Genomic DNA, 22,500 nt, shown 5'->3' with positions numbered 1-22,500 from the left:
GTCAGGCAATTTCAGAACGATTTCTTCATCGATTACGTTCTTACGGATTGTCGTCGGGTGAAAGTCCGTGTTCTCCCGTGTCAAAAGGTTATTAAGATTTTCTTGGCTTTTATTAGATTAATTTTCGTTTTTTATTTCTGAGGAAATTGGATAAAAACAGACATTATGCAAGGGGATGGAATGAAAAAAAGCGTATGCATACTCTCTCTCTGATGAAATGGATATAGATGCTAATTATATATATATATATTATATATATATATATATATATATATTATATATATATATATATATATATATATATAATATAATAAATATATATATATATAGATATATATATATATATATATATATATAATATATATCTATATATATATATATATATATATATAATATATAATATATATATTATATTATATATATATTGTATATATATATTAAACTATTATATATATATATATATATGTACATTATATATATATATATTATTACTATAATATATATATATATATATATATATCTATATACATACACACAAATGACACGCAACACTTTACTGCATCAAAAAGCAAAATAATGAACATACCGTTTAACGAAGCACTTTAAATTTCGAATGTTTATAATACCAAATCTTTTCCTGCTATAATTATGTGCTATTAAACGTTGACATTTTACTGGCAGCGAAAATAACTTCGCTTTCGTTTTTACTTTAAGTGCAAGTTGATTGTCTATACTATTATCATTAATTGGTAATTTGACATCTGATCAGGAACTTCTTCATAGCACTGTCTTTCCTTGATTCTTTTGAACGTTTCTCTTTGGATATTGTATTGGCAACCATTCTAATTTGAATAAAACAGTAGAACTGAGCAAAGTTGAGCAAAACCTTAACGAACGCTGTCTCTTTCAGATCGCAGGTAGTGAGAGCTGAAGAAAATTCTGTTATACAAAAATGTCTTTATGTAAAACTATTTCAGAGCACCACACACCCAAAGAGCAACCTCATTTACCTCTCTTCCGCCGTAGACAAGATAGTTATTTATATACAATGACACAGAAATCGGCTTTAAATAATAAAATCAAATATCTACAGTCACGCTTGTGAGTTGATTTCGGATGCTCTTTGGCCCTCCTCCCCGAGTTGCACGCTGTCTCTCTCGTGTGTTGTGGAAGATCGTTTTTCCCGCCCGAGTTCTCGAAGGTGGGACAAGTACTCGAAGGGTTGTGAAATACTGGCGTCCTTTTCGGCGACATCAGGCTGCTGCTGCTGCTGCCGCTTGGTGAAGAAGACTGGTCTGCCAACAGAGAGCTGGTCTCTGGTGAGAGATACGTCAGGCAACAATGGTATCTGGTCTGGGCTAAGAGACGCAACGCCTTCTGGGCGAGGCAGCCGCTCTTGGAAAACGTGGGCAAAAGCAGCACTGGATGGGGGAATAACAATGTCTCCCGCGAGCGACCTCTGAGAAGGCACAGGTGGTGGAATGTTGAGGGCAACTGGAGACACGGGAGGCCCAGGGAGTCTGAGACTCGGATGTTCCCATCCTTCTGAGTGGTAGCTTCCTGCGAAGGCCGCTTCAGGTACCAGCTCCTCCTCGTCATAGTAGTAGTATTCGTACTCGCTGTTATTATTGGTATTCTCCCTGGGCACATCCTGGTTGTCTGTATCAAAGGTGGGTGAAGTGCTCGTAGGTTCAAGGGTGGTGGTTGGTAAATAAGTGTTGTTGTGGTCAACTAGGATGTGCGTGGAAGTGATATCGAGATTGGTGCTGGTGAAGGGGATAGGGGTAGTTGTCTCAGGTGGCTCGGTTTCTGTGGCAAAAGTAGTGGGTTCTTCTGTTAAGTGCAAAAGTTCAATGTTTTTTGACAAAGAGTTTTTATCTTTCGTTGTATTGATTCCAAAGAGTTTAACTTTGGAGTGACCTTCGTGTATGACGTACAAAGGCCAAGATGATAGCGACGACCTGGAAGTCGTTGTTTTCGGTTCTGGGCCAGGGTATATTATCTCCAGACCACCAAAAGTTGGTTTCTCCGTCCTGGAGGAAGCTGAAGTAATTCTTACATTTTCACGTGTGGCATTTGGACGTATGACACTAGTAGGTCTTATGTTATCTTTAATTAGACCTTTAGAAGTAGCAATATCTTTTCCTTCAATAATTACAATATTTGGCTTGACTTCTGGATGGGCATACTCTGGGCTTGCCTCAGAGTCAGAAAACAGATAGCCATCAAGTGAATTGGTGTCAGCAACAGCATCATAAGATACTTTTTCTGGATTAGCTGTCACATTTCTAGTTATATCATTTTTGACACTTGGTGGGGTAGATGTGTATCCATTGTCACTTGAGAGGTTTTCTTCAAATGAGGATACTGTTGTTGGGGTTTCTTCTGTTGGACGAGTGTAACGGAATTCTCTCACCAGAGTAATGCCATCCTCACCTGGTGAATCTTTCCCTGGTTTATCTGTTACTTGAGTGTATTTAAAGATCTGGAGGAGTTCTGATAAGCTATTAGCTATCAAGCTTGTACTGGGCTTATAAGAATTCATGTGGTCATCAAGGTGTGGATTATAGATAGAGTCCCTTTGTCTTGTTCGTTCAGAGTCTTTAGAAACATAAGCTACAGGCCCAAAAGGTTTATAATGAACCCTTTCATCTCCCAAGCGAGTTTCTGGGTGAATGTATGAAGCAATTGAAGGTTCTCTCCTTCTCTCTGATTTTGTATCAATGAGGTACCAAGGGTGTGATGAAGAGTCATCTAGTCCAGTATTTCTGTAGGAAGGTCTTCGGGGACCAGATCTTCGTATGTCTTTGTCAACATTTTGACTACTATACCTGCCTGATGTCTGGCCTTGGAAGAAATTTGGTGGAGGTACTTCTCGAAAAACAGATGTTCTAGCTGAATCTGTTGCAGATCCCAAATATGGAGTTTCTTCTATCTGTGATTCATACTTAACATTTCCCAATAATTCATAAAGTGCTGGCCTGCTAGATCTTGAAGTATCTCTTTGTCTGGATGGTGGTAAGTCAATAACATCAACTCGACGTCGGGCTGGAGTTTCCTGGAATTCATACCTTCTGAAACCAGGTGGATCTCTACGATGGAAGTCATGCGGTCTTACTACAACAGGTGAGTATTCTGAAAAAGACCCATCCATGTCAAGATCGTAGTCACTGGCATACTGAGAAGCAGTGTCAATAAACCGAATATCATCAAAAAGTCCATCTTCACTACCAGACCCTACTTCCTTTTCTGTTATGCTTTTGGTTTCAGATTTTTTATGGTTAGAGTTCCCTTCTGACTCCCCAAACTGGGGTGGAGATACAAACTGGATAGCTCCAATGCTCTGATCTGGTGCTCGGAAGGCTCTTATGGTATTTGTCTGTGGATGAATATGGAAATATTCTACATTTTCAGTTCCATAAACTGAATGTAGCTCAGGTTCTCTAGGCTCAGCTCTCACCACAAACACAGTGGGATTTTTTGGTTTAACTGGATACATGGGTTTATCAGTAACTGGATCATCACTGAAGTGGACTCTTTCAAGAGGTGGTGGCTGGTACCCTAATGTTGGTTCATCTGACATAGGATTGCTTACATCCATTGGATACCAACCGTCAAACTGGAGGCTTCTCTTTGATCTACTCCTGATTGATGGCTCAGCATTCTCAGTCCCTGGAATGGTAATATCAATGTAAAACACGTTAGGATCTCTTTCTTTAGGAATAGTGCGACTGCTTTGACTAAATGAACTAACATGCTGAGTATTTGACATAGATGCACCGTGAACTTGTGGAATGATACTATGATGAGGTGCAGGTACACTTAAAGGCACAAAATAGATGTGATTTATATTTTGCTTATCTGGACCAAAATTTGCTGAGAAATGTGGCACTGAATTTTGCCTTTGGAAAGAGTTATCAATGCCATTATTTTGAATATCTGACTGATGTTGATTACCTATAGAGCTAAACTCAGGTCTTATACTATTTCCATTAATTTTATTATTATTTCCAGAGTTTTGCATGCATAAAACATCCTGAATTGATTTAACCTGGCCATTATTTAAAGCATTCAGACATGTAATGGATCCTCTATAACTATCTGGGTTAGTAGGAATACCAATATGAAGATTTGAAGGGTTAGTAAGTCTAGACTCAACCTTGCTTTGACTAGTAAATTTATGGTCATTCCAAGTGGCAGAAAAATGGGGATTTGCACGCGAAAAAGGCTCAGGGAATGCTGCATGATTTGTAACATTTTTGGAACCTACAGATACATCCCCATTTGATTTCATGCTAACCTCTAACACAGATAAATCATCAAATTCTTTAGGAATTTCTATACTGATGACTTTTGTCTTTTCTGTAGGGACAAGAGGGGAAACTATATCATGCCCAGAACTAAGATCTTCAGTTGGTGAAGAAGAAAAACTTGGGGTTGAGGTCTTCAAATTAGACAAAGAAAAAACATCATTTCGTATATCATTTGGTCTATGCGGCTTGTTATCAGCTCCAGAAGATTCAGTACTTATTGATGATGCACTGATGATGCTCTTGGGTTTCGGGGTATTAAAATCTAGATTTCCTTTTTCTATACTTCCCCTAAGAGGCGTATGAACCCCAGAAGGGTCATCTGTTGTTAACGGACTTACTTCATCTCGAAACCTACTAGAACTGGAACCAACTGAGCCTTTGAAGGATCCCCCACCACCAATATGAACCCCACCACCACCACCACCACCACCGCCATGCTCAATACCACCACCAAAGCTCTGCCTAACTGGGCCTCCATGAAAACCTGGCCCAGGCATGCCAATGGGGCGTGGCCCCCCACCCCTGAATCTCTGACGCGGGAAGACCCTTGCGAAGTTGTCAAGCACCATGCCGCGCCAAGGGAAAAACCTTTGCCTCACTACATCCCGCACACCTTTAAGGCCGCCCATCACGTATGGCATAGGGTTAAGAGCATTGACTGTCATGGAAACCATATTCGGTCGACCGAAAGGCCCCTGACGTTGTGTTAGTTCAGTATCCATCTGGCGAGACTTTCTAAAACTATCCTCTTCACCTCCTATAGATTGAACTCCTCCTGAGGTTGTTCCCACCGCAGATCCACCGGGTCTCTCCACGACTATTTCTGCCTCCGACAGATGATCGTCTGTCAATACAGATGTCGCCAGTAGTAGGATAAGCACGCGCCTGCACATCATCTGCAAGAAAACCATTACGTGAGTATCCCATGTATAGCGTAAATAAAGGAAGAAATAAATTTATGTCGAACAAGGGTTAAGATGCTATTAAATAAAACTCAGTACAATTCAAGAATGAAGTCCTTCCAGACTATCAAAAATAGTTAAATAAAAAATATGTAAGTCACATGGACTCACTCTAGCTTTCATGTTGAAATAAAATGTGTAAAATAACAGCATATGACTGTTTAACATGCCTGGCAGTACAATGAAGAATATTCATAATTGATTAAGAAACTAACAAGCCAAAATATTGAAGAAAATATTAGTTGAAACCAGTACTTTAATGGAATAGGCAACTCATTCATATTCATAAAAATGTAATTTGATAGATTTAATATATTTTCTCCGTTTCAAATAAGTTCAATTATCATCGGTGTCTATAGTTTCCTTGGTGATTCAAATTCAGACCACGGCGAGAGTAACATAAGAGAAAAACATGAAGATTTTCAATGTGTGAATTTATGGCTCCAAGTTTCAGTGACTACGAAAAGAAAGACTGATCAAATCAAAAGCTACCTTTAGATTATGCCCAGGAACCAATTTCGAATTTTTAGAGTTCTTTAACTTTTGAAAGATGCTGTAAATGCAATAAAAACGCAAAGCATCCGGAACTACGAATTCCCAAGAATCAATTTGCGTTCCGTTTTTTCTGTATGGATACTGAATATGATATACTCCATACAGACTATTATTTCACTGAAGTACATAGCCTTAGGGAAAAATATACGACCCAAGAATGACAAATAGTTGTTTATGAAGGCCCAATTAATTAGGAACTCGTCAACGTCCTGCTGAGTACTACCTGACCTATGATTATTGCATATCAAGACGTCTGTAGTTTAGCCTCAATCGTTCCCCCAGACTACCTCATGTCTGACAACATCCCTAAATATATATGTGTATGTATGTATATATTTAGTATATATATGTTTGTATATATTAAGAGTATTTACTAAAGTAGATTCATATCAACCGTGCATTTGCTGTCTAGGCCAGTCCCTGACGACGCTCCTGATTGGCTGTTATAAGCCAATCACAGGGCTGGAAAATCTCAGTCTCTCTCGAGAGTTCACATACGTAGGATGTATGTTCCACCTCTCCTCAAGGGTACTTTTGAAAGACGTATCTCTAAAGAGAGGTGGAATATACATCCTGCCTATGTGAATTCTCGAGAGAGACTGAGAGTTTCTAGCACTGTGATTGGCTTATCAACAGCCAATCGGGAGCGTCGTAAGGGACCAGCCTAGACATCATATGAACGGTTAATGTGAATCTACTATAGCAGCTCCTCAATCTAGGGAACTTGCATGGACCTTCCTTCCGAGTACCGGATGAGGATGATAACTATTCTTGTTCCAGGATACTAATAAAAGAAGTTATTTTGAGTGATAAAGTGTTTTGGTTTCATTGAGATGGTCAGTCTTTCTCGTGAAATATAAAAGCACCCCCGCTGCTCATAAATAACACCACTGTCACACATCCAAAAAAAGGGTGATTTCACTTCATATTTTTTATTTCGTTGATTGATTTCATACTGACTTCAGCCATTTCTTGTGGTTTTCATTCCCATCAGAACAACAATGGAAGAGCTGAGATGGAAACTTCTGTCATGAAGGTATTAAGTGAAAGCGTTTCTCTAGAGAAATCCAGACATAATTGGAACTGAGAAAAGGACCCATCTTCACTGAACGAAAAAAAATTGATTGATCGACAATTAGTCACATCTTGGCCGTTTGTCTTGACTTTCTAGGGAGTGAAAGTAAAAGATTAACTTAAATTCGTTCAGTGTCTTTTGTGGAAGAATTTTTGCCCATGCCGATGAAGGTGATCGACAATTAGTCACATCTGGGCCGTTTGTCTTGACTTTCTAGGAGGAAAGAAAAGGGGGGGGGGGGGGGGATTAACTTAAATTCGTTCAGTGTCTTTTGTGGAAGAATTTTTGCCCATGCCGATGAGGGTGAACATGTCAACATGCTGACTTCCGTACATTTTGAAAATAAAAAATATGTTTACTCGCTAATTCCACGCAAAACATGCTTCCATGTTCTCTTGGGATGTTTGTCCAGATAGTCTGCAAAATTATCATATGAAGTATTCGAGATACTTATAGTAATATAAAACTTCGTTCTTTGGAACAAAATTCTTGAATAAAAGCTGTTTAAAAGACTCTCGTATTTTCAATAGTGGTTCCTATTCGAGAGAATGGTAACTATAACCCGATAATTTACTATATGTTCAATGCTTATACATATATGTGCATATACGTACATATACATGCATAAAAGGAGAAGGCTTCCTTATAAGATACTTTAGATAGTCAGTCTTCAGGGAAGGCTGCAATTGAATTATGAATTTAACACGTTTAAATTTGGAAAAAGCAGGATTTTTAGAATGAATTAGAGAGCGATGCTACATTTTCCTCATCGACAATTTCTACAAATGCGATTAACGCAATTATCTCACGAAGTGTTGGCTGGTGGTGGTTGTTTATCAACAGCCAGCCGTTTTCATAAAAGAGAAGCCATGACGAAATACTCGATACAGTTTGTACTTCGTACAAGTCGACGATTTTTTTTTTCCCCCACTTTTAAGTCTTGACCTGATCTCGTAATCGGTCTTGGGCCGCGGTGACTCCGTCTGGAAATCGGTTTCGTGCCTTTTGACCTTGAATACAACAGACAAGGTCAGACTTAGACCTCATCTGTCTGGAGTGGATTATCAAAGACGTAATACCCCCATGATCCTTAAATACCTATTAATGCAAAAAGGGCCTAAGTAACACTGGAATTAAAATCGAGCTTAAAAATAAACAAGACATCATTTCCCATTATTATAAGAGTAACTCCTGTTTGAACCGCAACTCGGTCTCGCCTAGAACTCGAATACCTTCCCTAACTTGTTCTTGGCCTAGAATAGCGTTCGAGAACTCGTCATCGAACTCGACCAGTATGGCCTCAAGCTGTCTCGAACAATAATAACATGGCCTCCAACTCATCTCGAACTAAAGTACCTTCTGTTTTGTTCTTGGTCTCGAATGGTGTTCGAGAGCACGATCACGAACTCGAACACCTTGGGGTCGGATCGGTCTTGACTTCGTAAGGTGCGGTCTCGACCACATCACGGACGAATAACACTGGAAACGAAAATATCAAAATTCGTTCAGGGCTGGAAATCGGCAATCACATCGCTGGCTGGTCAATTAACCTAAATAACGTAAGACTGAAGTAAAAAAAAAAAAAAAAAAGGAAAAAAATCTAAACGTTGCATCACTTAAAAGCTGCTGCTGCCCCGTTCTTTGGCAAATGAGTATACCGGCGATATTTATGCATTTCGCGTGTCTTCGAAGGCCAAGAATCCGATTACCTGTCAGGTGGGAAAGAATGAATCGCTGGGTGCGGTTCAAGGCAGAATTTCTGCTGAAAAATATAATCGACGAACATTACCGCTTATTCAAAGCCTTCGGAATGTGACGTCACTGCTATCACTCATGCGAATAAATAGGCAATCTTATTATCTTTGCAATAAAAATGTTCTCAAACCTGAATGAGACGAAGGTGGACAATTTCACGTGATGGGTTTAATAAAGTCTAATGATTTCAGAGATCGAAATACATTATTTTCTTTTTTATTCCACCCATCGCTTCATATGTCACGTGAAACAGAAAGTACCCTTGCTTTCCATGTTGTAAGTAGAATCTTTACATTTAGGGCAAAACTAACGAAGGACGTATATAAGTTAAAGACTGAAATTAAGGACTACATCCATCAGCCATGGTAGTTTTCTGTAATCTTAAGTAAATTTTTGTAATGCAAAGCAGTGACATCTGGCAGTTATATCTTCATTAAAAACAGCGACCCCAACTAGGAATTAAGCTGAGAAAAAGAAGTCCGTCCTGCCTTGGTTTTAGAGGAATAAAAGGTTTGCTTAAATCCAGAAATAACACCGGTGGTTAAAAGTTAGAAATATTTACAAGTACAGCCAGTGTAGATTGTGAAACTTGCAAAGTTACAATATACAGACGCTAAGTCTAAACAGTTTAGCAAATTCCAACAGATGTTTTACGGAGAGAGAGAGAGAGAGAGAGAGAGAGAGAGAGAGAGAGAGAGAGAGAGAGAGAGAGAGAGAGAGTATTTTGCTTTTCATTTTCTCTCTTTGGGGGTCTTTGGCAGGCCACCATAAAATTCTGTAGATTTTAAATCACCAATATTTCTACAGTATTTTCATACATGCTAGAGACAAATATCAGCAAGTGCTCTATACCCTTTAAATTAAATGGATAATAATTAATTTTCACCGTTTGAAGAACACATAGCAATATAAACATGCTAACAAAAGCGTACTTAAAGCACAAAAAATAGGATTTACGGTATTCCTGCAATTGCAAGCAACCGCAAAATTATCTACACTTTCACGCCAGTCGTTTCAATGCCTGTTAGCAAAGCTTATAATAATCTTGAGAATTACTATATACATTCACTACATCGGCCTCTGTTGCCTGAATCTCCAAGAATGTAGGGCCACGAAGCGAAATGTTGCTCAAGGTGTCTCGTCATGTTTACTTGTTTATCTCAAGCAATTAACTCATGAGAAAACTTTGTGCAACAAGTCATTTGGAAACGGGTTGATATTTTATGACGATACGCAAGGTTGGCTCTAGCAATAACTGCAAACGTAAGAGCTAAGTTTAATGAGAAATAAAATAGAAAAACTGTAGATAAAGGAATGTCACACCAGTACTATTATTCAGCTCAATACTCTCTCTCTCTCTCTCTCTCTCTCTCTCACGTTCTTTATTCACGTCTTTACACCAAACTGCCCCCCATCAGCGAATGTTTCCATCATTTTTGTCCGCGGGAGAAAGTGATCTTTGGCACCCCCCCTGACCACCTCAATCCCCACACCAGAGCACTGAGCCATGACCCCCAAAATATTACACACGTACCCAGCCTCCTCCAACCCAAACCAAGCTACCCCCCTGCCCACCCCAAACTGCTTAACCTCTGCAGATGTCTTCCCGTTTCTAATATGCTAGATCCTTCCACATCATTGAGTGCTTTGTAGTTTTATAGCACATCTCCGCTTTCTGGATATATTTCTGAAGTCGTAGGTTTCCGCTTTCACTGTTATCGTTCGTTTGTTTAATTTCTTTTGTTGAAATATTTCTGCGGGGTGTTCTCTCTCTCTCTCTCTCTCTCTCTCTCTCTCTCTCCTCTCTCTCTCTCTCTCTCTATATATATATATTATATATATATATATATATATATATATATATATATGTGTGTGTGCGTGTGTGTGTGTGTGTGTGTGTATGTATATGTACATATATATTATGCGAGGGAAGACTTGGATATCTCTTACTGACAGTAATTAAATGCATAATAAGTGATATCCAAAACTATAATCAGATGAAGATGGTGATTTCTCCAAAAGATATAAAAGTCATAAAGTACGCGAAAAACATTTCTGAAAAAAATTAGACAAGTTTTTAAAATAAAAAAACATAAAGTTCACGAAAAACTATTTCTACAGAAAAAAAATTAAGTATAATTTTATAAATACTACATACAACAAGGGCTAATAATGTTTAGTAGATTACATACCTGCCATAGATGAACTACTTTTTAAATTGCTAACAAGACGTCTAAAACGAAATAATGAAAATAAACATTACAGAAAAAATGTTGTGCGTTATATTATTATATAACCTAATTCCCTAACTTGCATCCACATACGCACGTATGTATGTATGTAAATACGCATCGAATGTAACACTGCAATGTCTACTGTATATAATACACTTCTGCTAAATAACGTAACATCAAATGCAATCGTTCTAAACCATATTCAGAATATCAATAAGAAAGAGAACTGACAAAAACGTTAAAGAAAGCGAAGACAAATACTGAAAAGAAAAGAATAAAAGTGAAAGAAAGTTATGAGAGAGAGGAAGGAGTCACATAAAAAAGAAACACACACACACACTGAAAAACCCTGACCCCGGAAGTAGTTTTCAGTGATTTTTCTCTTCATATAAAACGCAGATTTCTACGACATGTGACCTGAGCAGATAATCACACACATCAATAAACATAAGCATAATGGAAGAATAAAGGGACGAGTGATGGTCTTAGAGAAATGATTTTACTGAAACAAATCAGATGTGAATACCTAGAAATAAAAAAAAATAAATAAAAAACAGACGAGGGAAAGAAATATAAGAAAGCAATAGAAATCAGGCACACATTGTTATATATACGTACCTTCGAGTACAATATACGCACTGTTATTATACATACATATATACATACATACTTACACACATACATATGTGTTTGTGTGTGTGTGTTCAGAACATCATGAACAATCTGACTCAGTTCGGACATATTCTACTCCACTGAGGACAAAAGGGAAAAAATAAATAACTAAATTATAAAATAATAAAAAGAAAAGAATCGAAAAAAACTTATCCACAATTCCAAAAAGGATTAAAGACGAAACAACACGAAGATGCATCAGAAAGAGAAACTGTCCCAAAAAGGATAAAAAATAAAAAAATTAAAAAAATAAAATAATTCAAAAAAGCATCACAAAGAGTAGGATAAAAGTAGAGAAATTACCAGTACAAAGACAGACACAAGGGCTGTCAATCACTGCTGTGGACTGTCGGGGACCCTGAACTTGGCCCTGTGGAGAGCCGTCAGAGAGCTACCACCACCACCACCAACAGTAAGCAGTAGCATCAGCAGACAGGCGGACAGACAGACAGACAGACAGAGAGCCAAAGTGAAACATCCGCTGGAGAAAGTATCAGGGCCTTTGGAATGACCGCCTCTGGCTTACGAGAGTTGACTTGGGTGTCGGAGTTGAGGAGGAGGAGGAGGAGCAGTGGGTGGAGGAGGAGGAGGAGGAGGAGGAGGAGGAGAGCCGAGGGTGGAGGGCGACGTGGAGGAGGTACAGAAGAGGGAGGAGATAAGGGTGAGGAGGAGGAGGAGGAGGAGGAGATGGATAAGAAAGCTTCATACCTGTAAATCCAGTCTGCTACGCCAGGGTGAAGAACTTTGTCAAAATGTAATGTTCCGTGCGGGCAGAATAACAATTCTTGTCTCAGTTTATTTTGTTCTTAAAGTTTCTTTGTTTAGGCAGTTTTCTTTGGGTTCCTGATTATAATTGACTATTAACTTTGACAGAAGAGAATCATGAAAATTCATGGAGAGTTCATAAAGTTAAGTTAATGACCAAAGAGATGTTTCAGAATTACTGCATTTATTATGCGGTCATACAAAATCAGATAATGGTTACGGTTGTTGAAAAGAACCGATAAATATACTCTTCCAAAAATGTTTCATTCGATGCGTTTACATTGTGTGTGTGTATATATATATATATATATATCATATATATATATATATATATATATATCTATATATATATATATATTATAATTATACACATCTGTATTCATGCATTACATAGGTGTCATTTACATTGACATTACGATTTTTAAACCGTATTTGCATTTATACAGACCCACAAATATTCGTCACAAGCATACTCTCACTGTATACACCATATAATAATATATATATCTATATATATTATTTATATATATTGTATATATATATACATATATATACACTACACATTACACAACCACACACAAATATATATATATATATATATATATATATATATATATATATATATACAGACACATATACCTATATATACATGTATATAACTATCTTATATTATATTATAGTATATACTATGTATATATACAGAGAGAGAGAGAGCAGAGAGAGAGAGAGAGAGAGAGAGAGAGGAGAGAGAGAGCAGAGGAGAGTATTTACGACCAGCACACATTACAGATCTACAAAATGTCGAAGAATAATCACTAAGACTAACAGCAACACAGTGAAATTCTCCGCGTATCGTCGATTAGCTAAACTAAGCATCTCACAGTAACACACGGCACGTCATCTACACAAAGGCAGACCAGACGTGCTTAGACACTACGCCTAATCGGCCTGCGAGCATCGTCTTCAACGTTGCCAGATGTACGTTACATGATCAGGGAGACTTCGTACGTGCTGCAGTTTGTTATTGTTACGCTCCGACGTAGGCCAGGTATGACAAATAATATCAGAGTGAAAGTTTAGTGTTGGTATAAACATATAAAATACTTTCTGACACGTACACATGAGTGAACAAATAAACAAGCCCGCTCATACACATACTATGTGTGTATGTATATATATATATATATATATATATATATATATATATATATATATATATATACACACACATACATAGTACATACATATTTATATTATATAGTATACACATAAATAATATATATGCGCAAAACTATTTCCGTATTTTATATATCATGTATATTGAATCAAAGCAAGAATAAAATGTAGACGAGAGAGAGAGAGAGAGAGAGAGAGAGAGAGAGAGAGAGAGAGAGAGACTGTCGACTTTGGAAAAGCAATGACAGTGAGTGTAGAGGTAATAATCACCTTTCTTCAAGACAATTAAAAGGAGAGAATTTAATTCATGACGTCTCTCTTGATCTCAAGTTAGCGCACCTCCTGGCACTTTTTTTTTTTTTTTTTTTTTGCCGGGGGGAGGGGGTGTGGTTGGTCCGGAAAATAAACCTGACGACGGCATTTCCCTCAACTGCTGTTTAGAGGGAACTAAACATCATATTTTTTATGAACGTCACAAACGCTGGCTTAGAATCCGGATACTGTCGACACCATGAATTATTCGTCACCTATGAAAATCCGGATACCATTTAAATCACTGGCTTAACTTTCACACACAAACAGCTTTTGCAAGAATAGCGTAGTTTGCAACAGACCTGAAAGAGCGCTTCACGTAGAGGCCGAATCATTTTTAGCAACTGGCCACTTGTATACGTTTAATGGGATGTCACGCATTGTCACGAGTCATTTGTTTTTTCTCTATTTGCTGGCTCAGTTTCTTCTGTTTCAGTATGCTCTTTAAAAAAAAATTCCTGGTCTGACGAAATACCTACAATAGCTAATGCTTTAGTTATAGAATATATATTATATATTATTATATATTTTATCTATATATATATATATATATATATATATATATATATATATAATAAGCACAGAGGATACGAAAAATGTAACATATGTTAAAACTCCACACAGAACTTGAAGTAAAAACAAGTATACGAAATGGAATAAAATCATATATTCAAATACATTCAGAAAAAAACGAGAAAAGCGGAACATTAGAGAGTTCTGCAAAAGATTTGACAGTTGACAGCGAACGTTTTTTAAACGTTCCGGATCTGAAAAGTATCAAACTCCTTATGGAGAACGAAAAAGTGTTAGGTAGAAAGTCTCCAGATTTCTTGTTGACACAAACTTGTACTTGAACAAAAACTCAAAGGAAACAGGAAATTTTCAAAATCAGGTGTCTGAGTGGAACACTTTGGAATTCATTAAGTATTGGCTGAGAGAGAGAGAGAGAGAGAGAGAGAGAGAGAGAGAGAGAGAGAGAGAGAGAGAGAGAGAGAGAGAAAACATTGCCAATGTTCAGTTAAAAACATATAAGCCTTTTCATGATTATTTTTAAAGCCTTTTCATGATTATTTTTAAACCCATACATCAAAATAATCAAGGACGTCTCGTTAATATTCCACTTCTGTCACTTTCCTTGAATAAAATCTTTGTAGTGTAACGCCTACTACGTATTACCACCTGCGAAAACTAAAGACGATTAAACTCATGCATCCTTAATTGCCCCAAAGCAAAGACAAGCCATCCTCCGAATTTGAGTCTGATACTCGACTGATTTGATTTATATCGATTTTTGGCATTATGCCAAGCACTGGGGCAATTAAGGCCATTCAGCGCTGAAACGGAAATTGTCAGTATAAGGTTTGAAAGGTGTTACAGGAGGAAAAACTCAAAGCAGCTGCACTATGAAACAATTGCTGGGAGAGGGTGGGTAGTAAGATGGAAGAAAGCGAATATGAACGGATGTACAGTAAAAGGAATGAAAGTTGTTGCAGCTAGGGGCCGAAGGGATGCTGCAATGAACCTAAATAAGTAATGCCTACATTGCACCGAATGAGGTGCACTGACGGCACTAACCCCCTAAGTGGAGTCTGATATTGGAAGCGAGTAGGCAATTGAAATATACAAAGTTGCGTATAGTACGTCTGAAGCATAACGATCCTTGCAAAACAAATGAAAAATTAATTTACTAAATTAATAGCCATAAAAATTACACTAAGAAACAGCGACTAAGATCTTCCAAAACGGGAAGAGGTTGAAATGTGGGTGAAAATAAATCTCTGCCTTGTGTTTCCCTCGACAAAATCAGAACGGTCATGGAAAGTGAAACAGGTTTCTTCTGGTTCAACCACCTGTCAGTTACAACATCATTATTCAACTTCCTTTTTTTTCCTCTCTCCTGCGCCTGTCTCCTTAGATGATTTGCCTGAATGACTCCTTAGGCATCTCCATTTCTCAAGTGCCAGTAGATGGAGGTCACACTCGGGTACTGTTAAATGAGGGTCACATACAAAAAAAAGAAAAAAAATACAAATGCCATTAACGAACACGTACTAAGTCTTCGTACTCGATTAGAATGGGAACAACGGCATTGTTGTTAATATTAAACGTTTTATTTTGAACGTTTTTATAAGCCTGAAGCGGCTGACTCTATGGCAAATGATGAAGCAGTTTTCAGGGGCAAAAAGAAGGGAGTTAATCAAATGAGGTCACGTTGCGGGAAAAAATTATTTGACCTGCATTGATATATTTGATAATGAATTGCTCTTCGGGTGAATGAACCTTTTTTATATAATTTTTCATATTCTCACTTTAGTGAATGATATAACAATTGCGAACTGAACTCATTTGATAAAAATCGCCACTTTCTTTGAAAACATCAGTGACACCGCTGAAAATGTCTTTCTAATTGATCGTTGTCATTTCAGGCTGAAATTTAAGAAAGAAACCTTAAAGTCAGTGAAGTAGCATTGATTTTCGATAATAAAATTAATGTATTTATCAAATATCTCCGACATTTTCATCACAATAATGCATTTACTAAATACCTCCAACATGTTGATCAGTGTAAAAATGGTATGCTGCTGTGAGCCTTTCACGCGAACGGGTTAATCTTTTCAGTCAAAAGGAATCTAATGTTAAAAACTCACTTCTCTCATCTTTGTAAAAATGTATAAAGATTCTGGCCAGCTGTCAAGGTATAAAGAATAATTCGTTTTTCTTATATGTATCTGTTTACTAATTCTGTACTCCAAACCATTAAATGCAGTATTTACACAAAGTACCAACGAACTTTCTGCATGTTTTGATGCCATTGTGGAAGTTCAATCTCCGCAGCCCTGACATTTCAGGAAATGCCTATTAGATTACATTAGTCTGTGCGTAAGATAAAAGCTTTTGAAAAGTTCAACTGCATTCAGATGATTCTACAGTCTTGTTTTTTTAAGTGGAAAATTTTTTCTGGAGTTCATTACCTACTGCAAGCTATATATACTAACCGTTCATTCATTTCGATAAGAAAAATAAACGTTTTCCAGAGTGAATTTATTTGTAATGCAACTTTTGATCTTTCTAACCAGACACGAAACGTAACAGGTACATGTTTGATTATTTTATTCACTAAAACGGTTAATTTACTTCATAATATTAAACATAAACGTTTATTAAAATTACTTTCACCATAACTACTACCTTATACTATTGCAAAAAATACCCAGATGTAATGTAACAGGTACAGACCTGATTATTTTATACACTAAAACGGTTAATTTACTTCAAATTATCAAACACTAGCGTTTATCAAATTTACCTTCACCAGAACTACTACCTATACTATTGCTAAGAAATTCCCAGAAGATGTAGAGCAACCAGAACCCCCCCCCCCCTCCCCCATCCTATGTCACTTACCATAGCAGTGTAGACTCGAAAACCGAATCCCCAACTTTCACTGCTGAGAACTTCCTCCTGAGAAGATCTTGAGAAGAGAAGAATGATGACGATTATGACAGAAGCGGTTTAATAGCGTAACCTCCCAAGAAATTTTCCGTTCACCCAAACATTTTACTTCCCCCCACCCCCCACAACACCGGAAGACCAATTCTATCGGTACCGGAAACGGAGGCTAGGTTTCTTTTGATGGGGGGGTACATAAGTCCCCCAGGGAGATTTTGGGGGAAAGCATCAGACAATAATGGCGATGTTATTTTTTTCTTTGATGAATAATTTCCGTGGACATAACTTTCTCGGCTCGAGGACTTTACCATTATATCTCTTTTATTTTCCCCTGTTTTCCGCCTCCCACCCCCACCCCCCTTTTTTTAAGTATTGATGGAAGCCATTGCTTTGATTTGGGAAAGTCTGTGGTCATGTGTGCTCTCATTACAGCAAATCACCCGCAATTTTCCTTTGAAGAATGGTACCCAACATATTCCTTCAGGAATCGTATTATGTCTGTGTGTAACTTTCTCTCTCTGTATATGTATGTATGAATGCATGCATACACACACACACACACACACACACACACACATATATATATATAGGTATATTATATATATATGTATATATTATATATATAATACAGTTTTTATTTCAGCAGAAATTAAAAGAAAGGTAATAAGGGAAGTTTAGTTTCAAAATAACACGTGAAACTGCATCAAGAAGTTGAGAATAATACACTCAATTCTACAGTACGTATATTCACGCCATAACTTTTACAATGTTGTGTTTATAAGTCCTCTATGTCTTCCAGAGTAATACTAATCTTGAGATGGCGATTTCTCATCATCAACCTCAAAATACATCAACAGTCCTGCTAACTCTTGAGTGGAACTCCAAGAGTCCTGGCGAACAATATTCGCTTACGATCTTCCACAACAGTAATCTAAATTCAGCTAACAATCAGCGTGGGAATAACGCTATTTTTTTTATGTGAATCCAACTAGTTTTGTCTCTTACCCTTGACTTTACATAGTTCTGCAATGCTGGTATTGTATGCTAAATAAAAAAATAAAAAAAGGAATATCATTTACGATCATGCATTTTGTAAATCAACACCATTCTATTTCAACACACAAATATCGATACTTCGAAAACTACACAAAATACTTTGAAAACTATAAAGACAAGAATTTGCACAGACTTTCTTCTTGGTTTCTTCGACAACATCACCAGCATCTCAAGTCCTAACAACACTTTCTCCCGGCCTTCATAATATATCCCCTGTCTAAAACGATAGCAGAAGAAAAAAAATAAGGGGTGAAAAAGAAAGTTGAAGAGAGGGCCCAGGTATTTCGGGAATAAGCGACAGTGAAAGTTTCCAGCCATTTCCAAGCCACTTCGAGTGCATATAATGGGAGAAGTCGAGTACAGAACACGACCCCGCTTCCGCCTTGGGTCGACGAGGATTGAATAATACCCGAAATAATAACAATATTATCATTCACTTTCACGTTATTATCAGGGAGTTGTTTAAAAGGGGGAAAAATGGGTGAATTTTGATGCTCCACTGGTTGGCATTTCAGGGCTCTCTCTCTCTCTCTCTCTCTCTCTCTCTCTCTCTCTCTCTCTCTCTGTGACGGATTTAAGGGGGGCCGGACCTGGTCACTTTTCCACCCCATGGATATGAATAACAGAACATCGTTTTCTTTCTATAAATCATTATTAATAGCAAAAATTTGCCTAGTTAATGATTATTTCAATAACAACAACAACAACAACAACTGTACAACAAAGCAATAACATCTATATGCGTGCGTGCATCCATATACAAATACTGATATATATATATATAGATATATATATATATATTATATATATATATATATATATATATATATATATTGATATATATATATATTGATTGTATATAACCGTATGTATGTACATGTTACACAAATATATGAAAATCCTAAGAAGCTCCCCAATGGAAGAGTTCCAGATCCGCCGCTCTCTCTCTCTCTCTCTCTCTCTCTCTCTCTCTCTCTCTCTCTCTCTCTCTCTCTCCGTAATCATTAGAAGATCCCGGAGTTTTGTGTCCTAATATCGTATAATTCAGCAATTTCCTCAAGAGTGAGTCTGAGGGTAGTTTGACAATTTGAGATCATGAAAGACAAAATTACGACAAAATGAATGGGTCTACTTGACAGATTGACAGTCAGGTTACGGGAATTGAAAATAGAAAGCAATCGTGTGTTCTATTCACAAACAGAATATAGACTCCTCATCTGTTGCTCATTGAAGTGTGAAAAATCTGTATACTTTTAAATACATTTTTATCATTTTTTTTACTGGCCTTATAGTATTTTACACTTTACCCAAGAATCTATAAAGAATATCAAAGTAATTTTGGCAATTCTTTTTTTTAGCTGAAAATATATAATCGGCAATAGTTATAACGATGTTGACCTCTGCCACAGTTAAGTATATCTTAGTTTTACCAGACCACTGAGCTGATTAACAGCTCTCCTAGGGCTGGCCCGAAGGATTAGATTTTGACTTACGTGGCTAGGAACCAATTGGATACCTAGCAACGGGACCTACAGCTTTTTGTGGGATCCGAACCACATTATATCGAGAAATAAATTTCTATCACCAGAAATAAATTCCTCTGCCAAACTGATGATGGTCATTATCCTATTAAAGACTTGGTTATGAAGTGATGTGCGAATCGTTAATCAGACTGAGCTGCCGTTAATATGCATCGGTTGATGCGACGGGAAAAATCAAAAATCAACAACCACTTCTTCAGGTGCCTTATTACAGTTTTTTATCATTATTATTTTCAATCTTCTTTGCTTATTTCTTCGCTTTATAATGCAAATACGATGAGAGCATGGTACATGAATTTTCATAAAAATGTATAATAGGTTCACCCTACACGCATTGTACTGCCAAGCATATGAAAGTAATTGCCTAAGAGGAAAATTGGTAAACAAAACTCCAAGCCATTCCTTATTGGATATCATCGGGTGATCTTGACATTTTAGTTACTGAATAGTCAATTAACGCCTCCTCTCTCCTCTTGAAACCACAAGGTGAAGACGACACTAATGCCGAACATCAAACGCCGTACAAGGTTAAACAAATACGACAAAAGACTTTTAAACAGAAATATGTATTTGAAAAAAAGAAGAGGAGATAAGATGGCCTTCCAAGGTCATTCCCACGAAGAAACGCCCCTCACGACAATCCCAAAGAAGCAAAACAATACGAGAGATAGAAAAAAAAAAAGTGAAACTCACTCAATGAACCATTCACGAGGAAAACATTCCATAGCGCGACTTATAAAGAGGGGGAAAAAAGCACGCGAGATCAACAGAACGAGAGACGCAGCAAGGGTCAAAATCACAGAGTTTTCAGAGGCGCCGTGACCCTTATTGTTCTGAGCACCTTGACTCCGCATTGTCAGGAGAGGAGTCACAATATGCTATATGGGCTTCTTACATATTTTCACCGTCAGGAAAGTAAACGAGGCATATTTTCACCTGCTTTCATTTCCTCTCTTTCTTTGAGCTTTCCCTTTCTGCTCTTGCAGAGGTGGGTTGCAAGGTCTGCGTATCTGACGGAAGCAGTGCGGAGGAAGGCGTATTTCAGTAGCTCCTGTGATAATGAGTTGCGTATGGAAGTGAATATTTCCTGGAATGCTGCGTCCTGTTGGCACAATGGCGCATGCGCAGGTAACAATTTTTTTTCTTCCATCGTATTAAAATGACGTTCGACATAAATGTATTGTTAAACGCATTGTAACGCTGCCTTTGCATTCTCGTAATTAGTTTCTTCCATGTTATCTATGTTTTTTTTTTTCTTTTGCGTTCTTTCAAACTTGGATCTGTTTTAAGTTACGGGTCTATCCAGGTAAAAAAAATTTAAAAGTAAAAAACAAATTCGTCTCATGATTTTAAATTACTTCATATCAGTGTGACAGTACTTTCATAATTATATAATTACTATATACAATCTGGATTACACTCTAACCAAAGGGCATATATGACCTACATTTTTTAAATAGTGTTACTTCAATAAACAGATGGTGGCTCGAGAGAAAAAAAAAAACATACTGATGACTGACACGTGAATTGCGTTGTGTTTAAAGGTTTATATGTATGTATGCATGTATGTATTAAATATGTGTTTGCGTGTATGTACGTATGTATATGTATGTGTGTGTGTGTGTTGTACGAATGCATACACCTATGTAAATTGTATGCCTGTGTACGCACCCCTCCCCCCACCATGAATATCGACAAATGACTATTGGGATAAAAAGGAAATCAATCCATCAGCAAGATTACCTCTGCTACACCGTGAAACTATCTACATTCACTTCTTGCACCAACATTTCCTTAATAAGGTAAAATTACCTTTTACTTCTCCCAGGGCGTCCAAAATGATAGGACTCTATTTTTTAAAAAAACCTCAAGATACCCTTTAGCATTTAGCGAGCGGCGAAGACCCACCTGTAGGCGGTATTTTAAAAGACTTCCAAAAGGAAGTGTGTCCTTCCTCGTACAGTATTCTTCGCTATTCTTCAGTATTCCTCAACTCTTTAATGACTAAATAACATGTAAGTTAAAGAACTGGCATTTGCAACACCCGCATTGCACGGCGAGACTTTCTTGCGCATTGTGGTCTAGGAGGATTCACACGCTTTTTTGGGGGAAGGGGTTGGGGGGGACTCCTTCCTTTATGCTTAGACTCAGCAATCCCGGCAGTGTTCCGTTTCCAAAATCTTTCAGGTTACAATTTCAAAATACGGGTGACAAGATGGCAAGAGGTTACGTCTCTTCCTTGTTTTAAAATTCATACAGGTGTTCATTTACCTAGTTTTGTAAATTGACTATCTCAAGATAGAAGCATTTTACCTAGAGAGGTACGTGGTTGGAAATGTTTCTTGTACGTTAACAGTCTCTCAATAATAAGGAAAGGGTTACAGAACACAGTTTTGTAAATTGATTATCTCAATGTGAAAGCATTTCACCAAGCGAGGTAAGAGGTTAAAAATGTTTCTTGTAAATTAATAACCTCCGAATAATAAAGAAAGGGCACAGGGCACAAAACAGTGTAATAAGAGAGAACAATGAAATGACAAAATTAATATCAGTCGAATGAAAAATTCTTATATATATAAATATCAGCTTTATAAAAAGGGAAATATTCCTCATTTTTTGCAAGTCACCAACGAA

At 37.4% G+C, this 22,500-nt stretch overlaps 1 protein-coding gene across 1 annotated transcript in view; it reads right to left on the bottom strand.

Moving 5' to 3' along the window:
- Nucleotides 1–537: 537 nt before the first annotated feature.
- LOC135225242 (uncharacterized) overlaps nt 538–22,500 on the bottom strand; it is a 139,342-nt gene continuing 117,379 nt past the window's right edge. The window contains exon 2 of the mRNA XM_064264573.1: nt 538–5,209. Coding sequence (XP_064120643.1) covers nt 1,094–5,209 — 4,116 coding nt within the window. The 3' untranslated portion in view covers nt 538–1,093. The remainder of the gene's footprint in view (nt 5,210–22,500) is intronic.

This window comes from Macrobrachium nipponense, chromosome 13 (genome assembly GCF_015104395.2).
Source record: "Macrobrachium nipponense isolate FS-2020 chromosome 13, ASM1510439v2, whole genome shotgun sequence".
Lineage (NCBI taxonomy): Eukaryota > Metazoa > Arthropoda > Malacostraca > Decapoda > Palaemonidae > Macrobrachium > Macrobrachium nipponense.
Note: the sequence above shows the minus strand (reverse complement) of the source record. Positions and strands in the feature narration are given on the sequence as shown.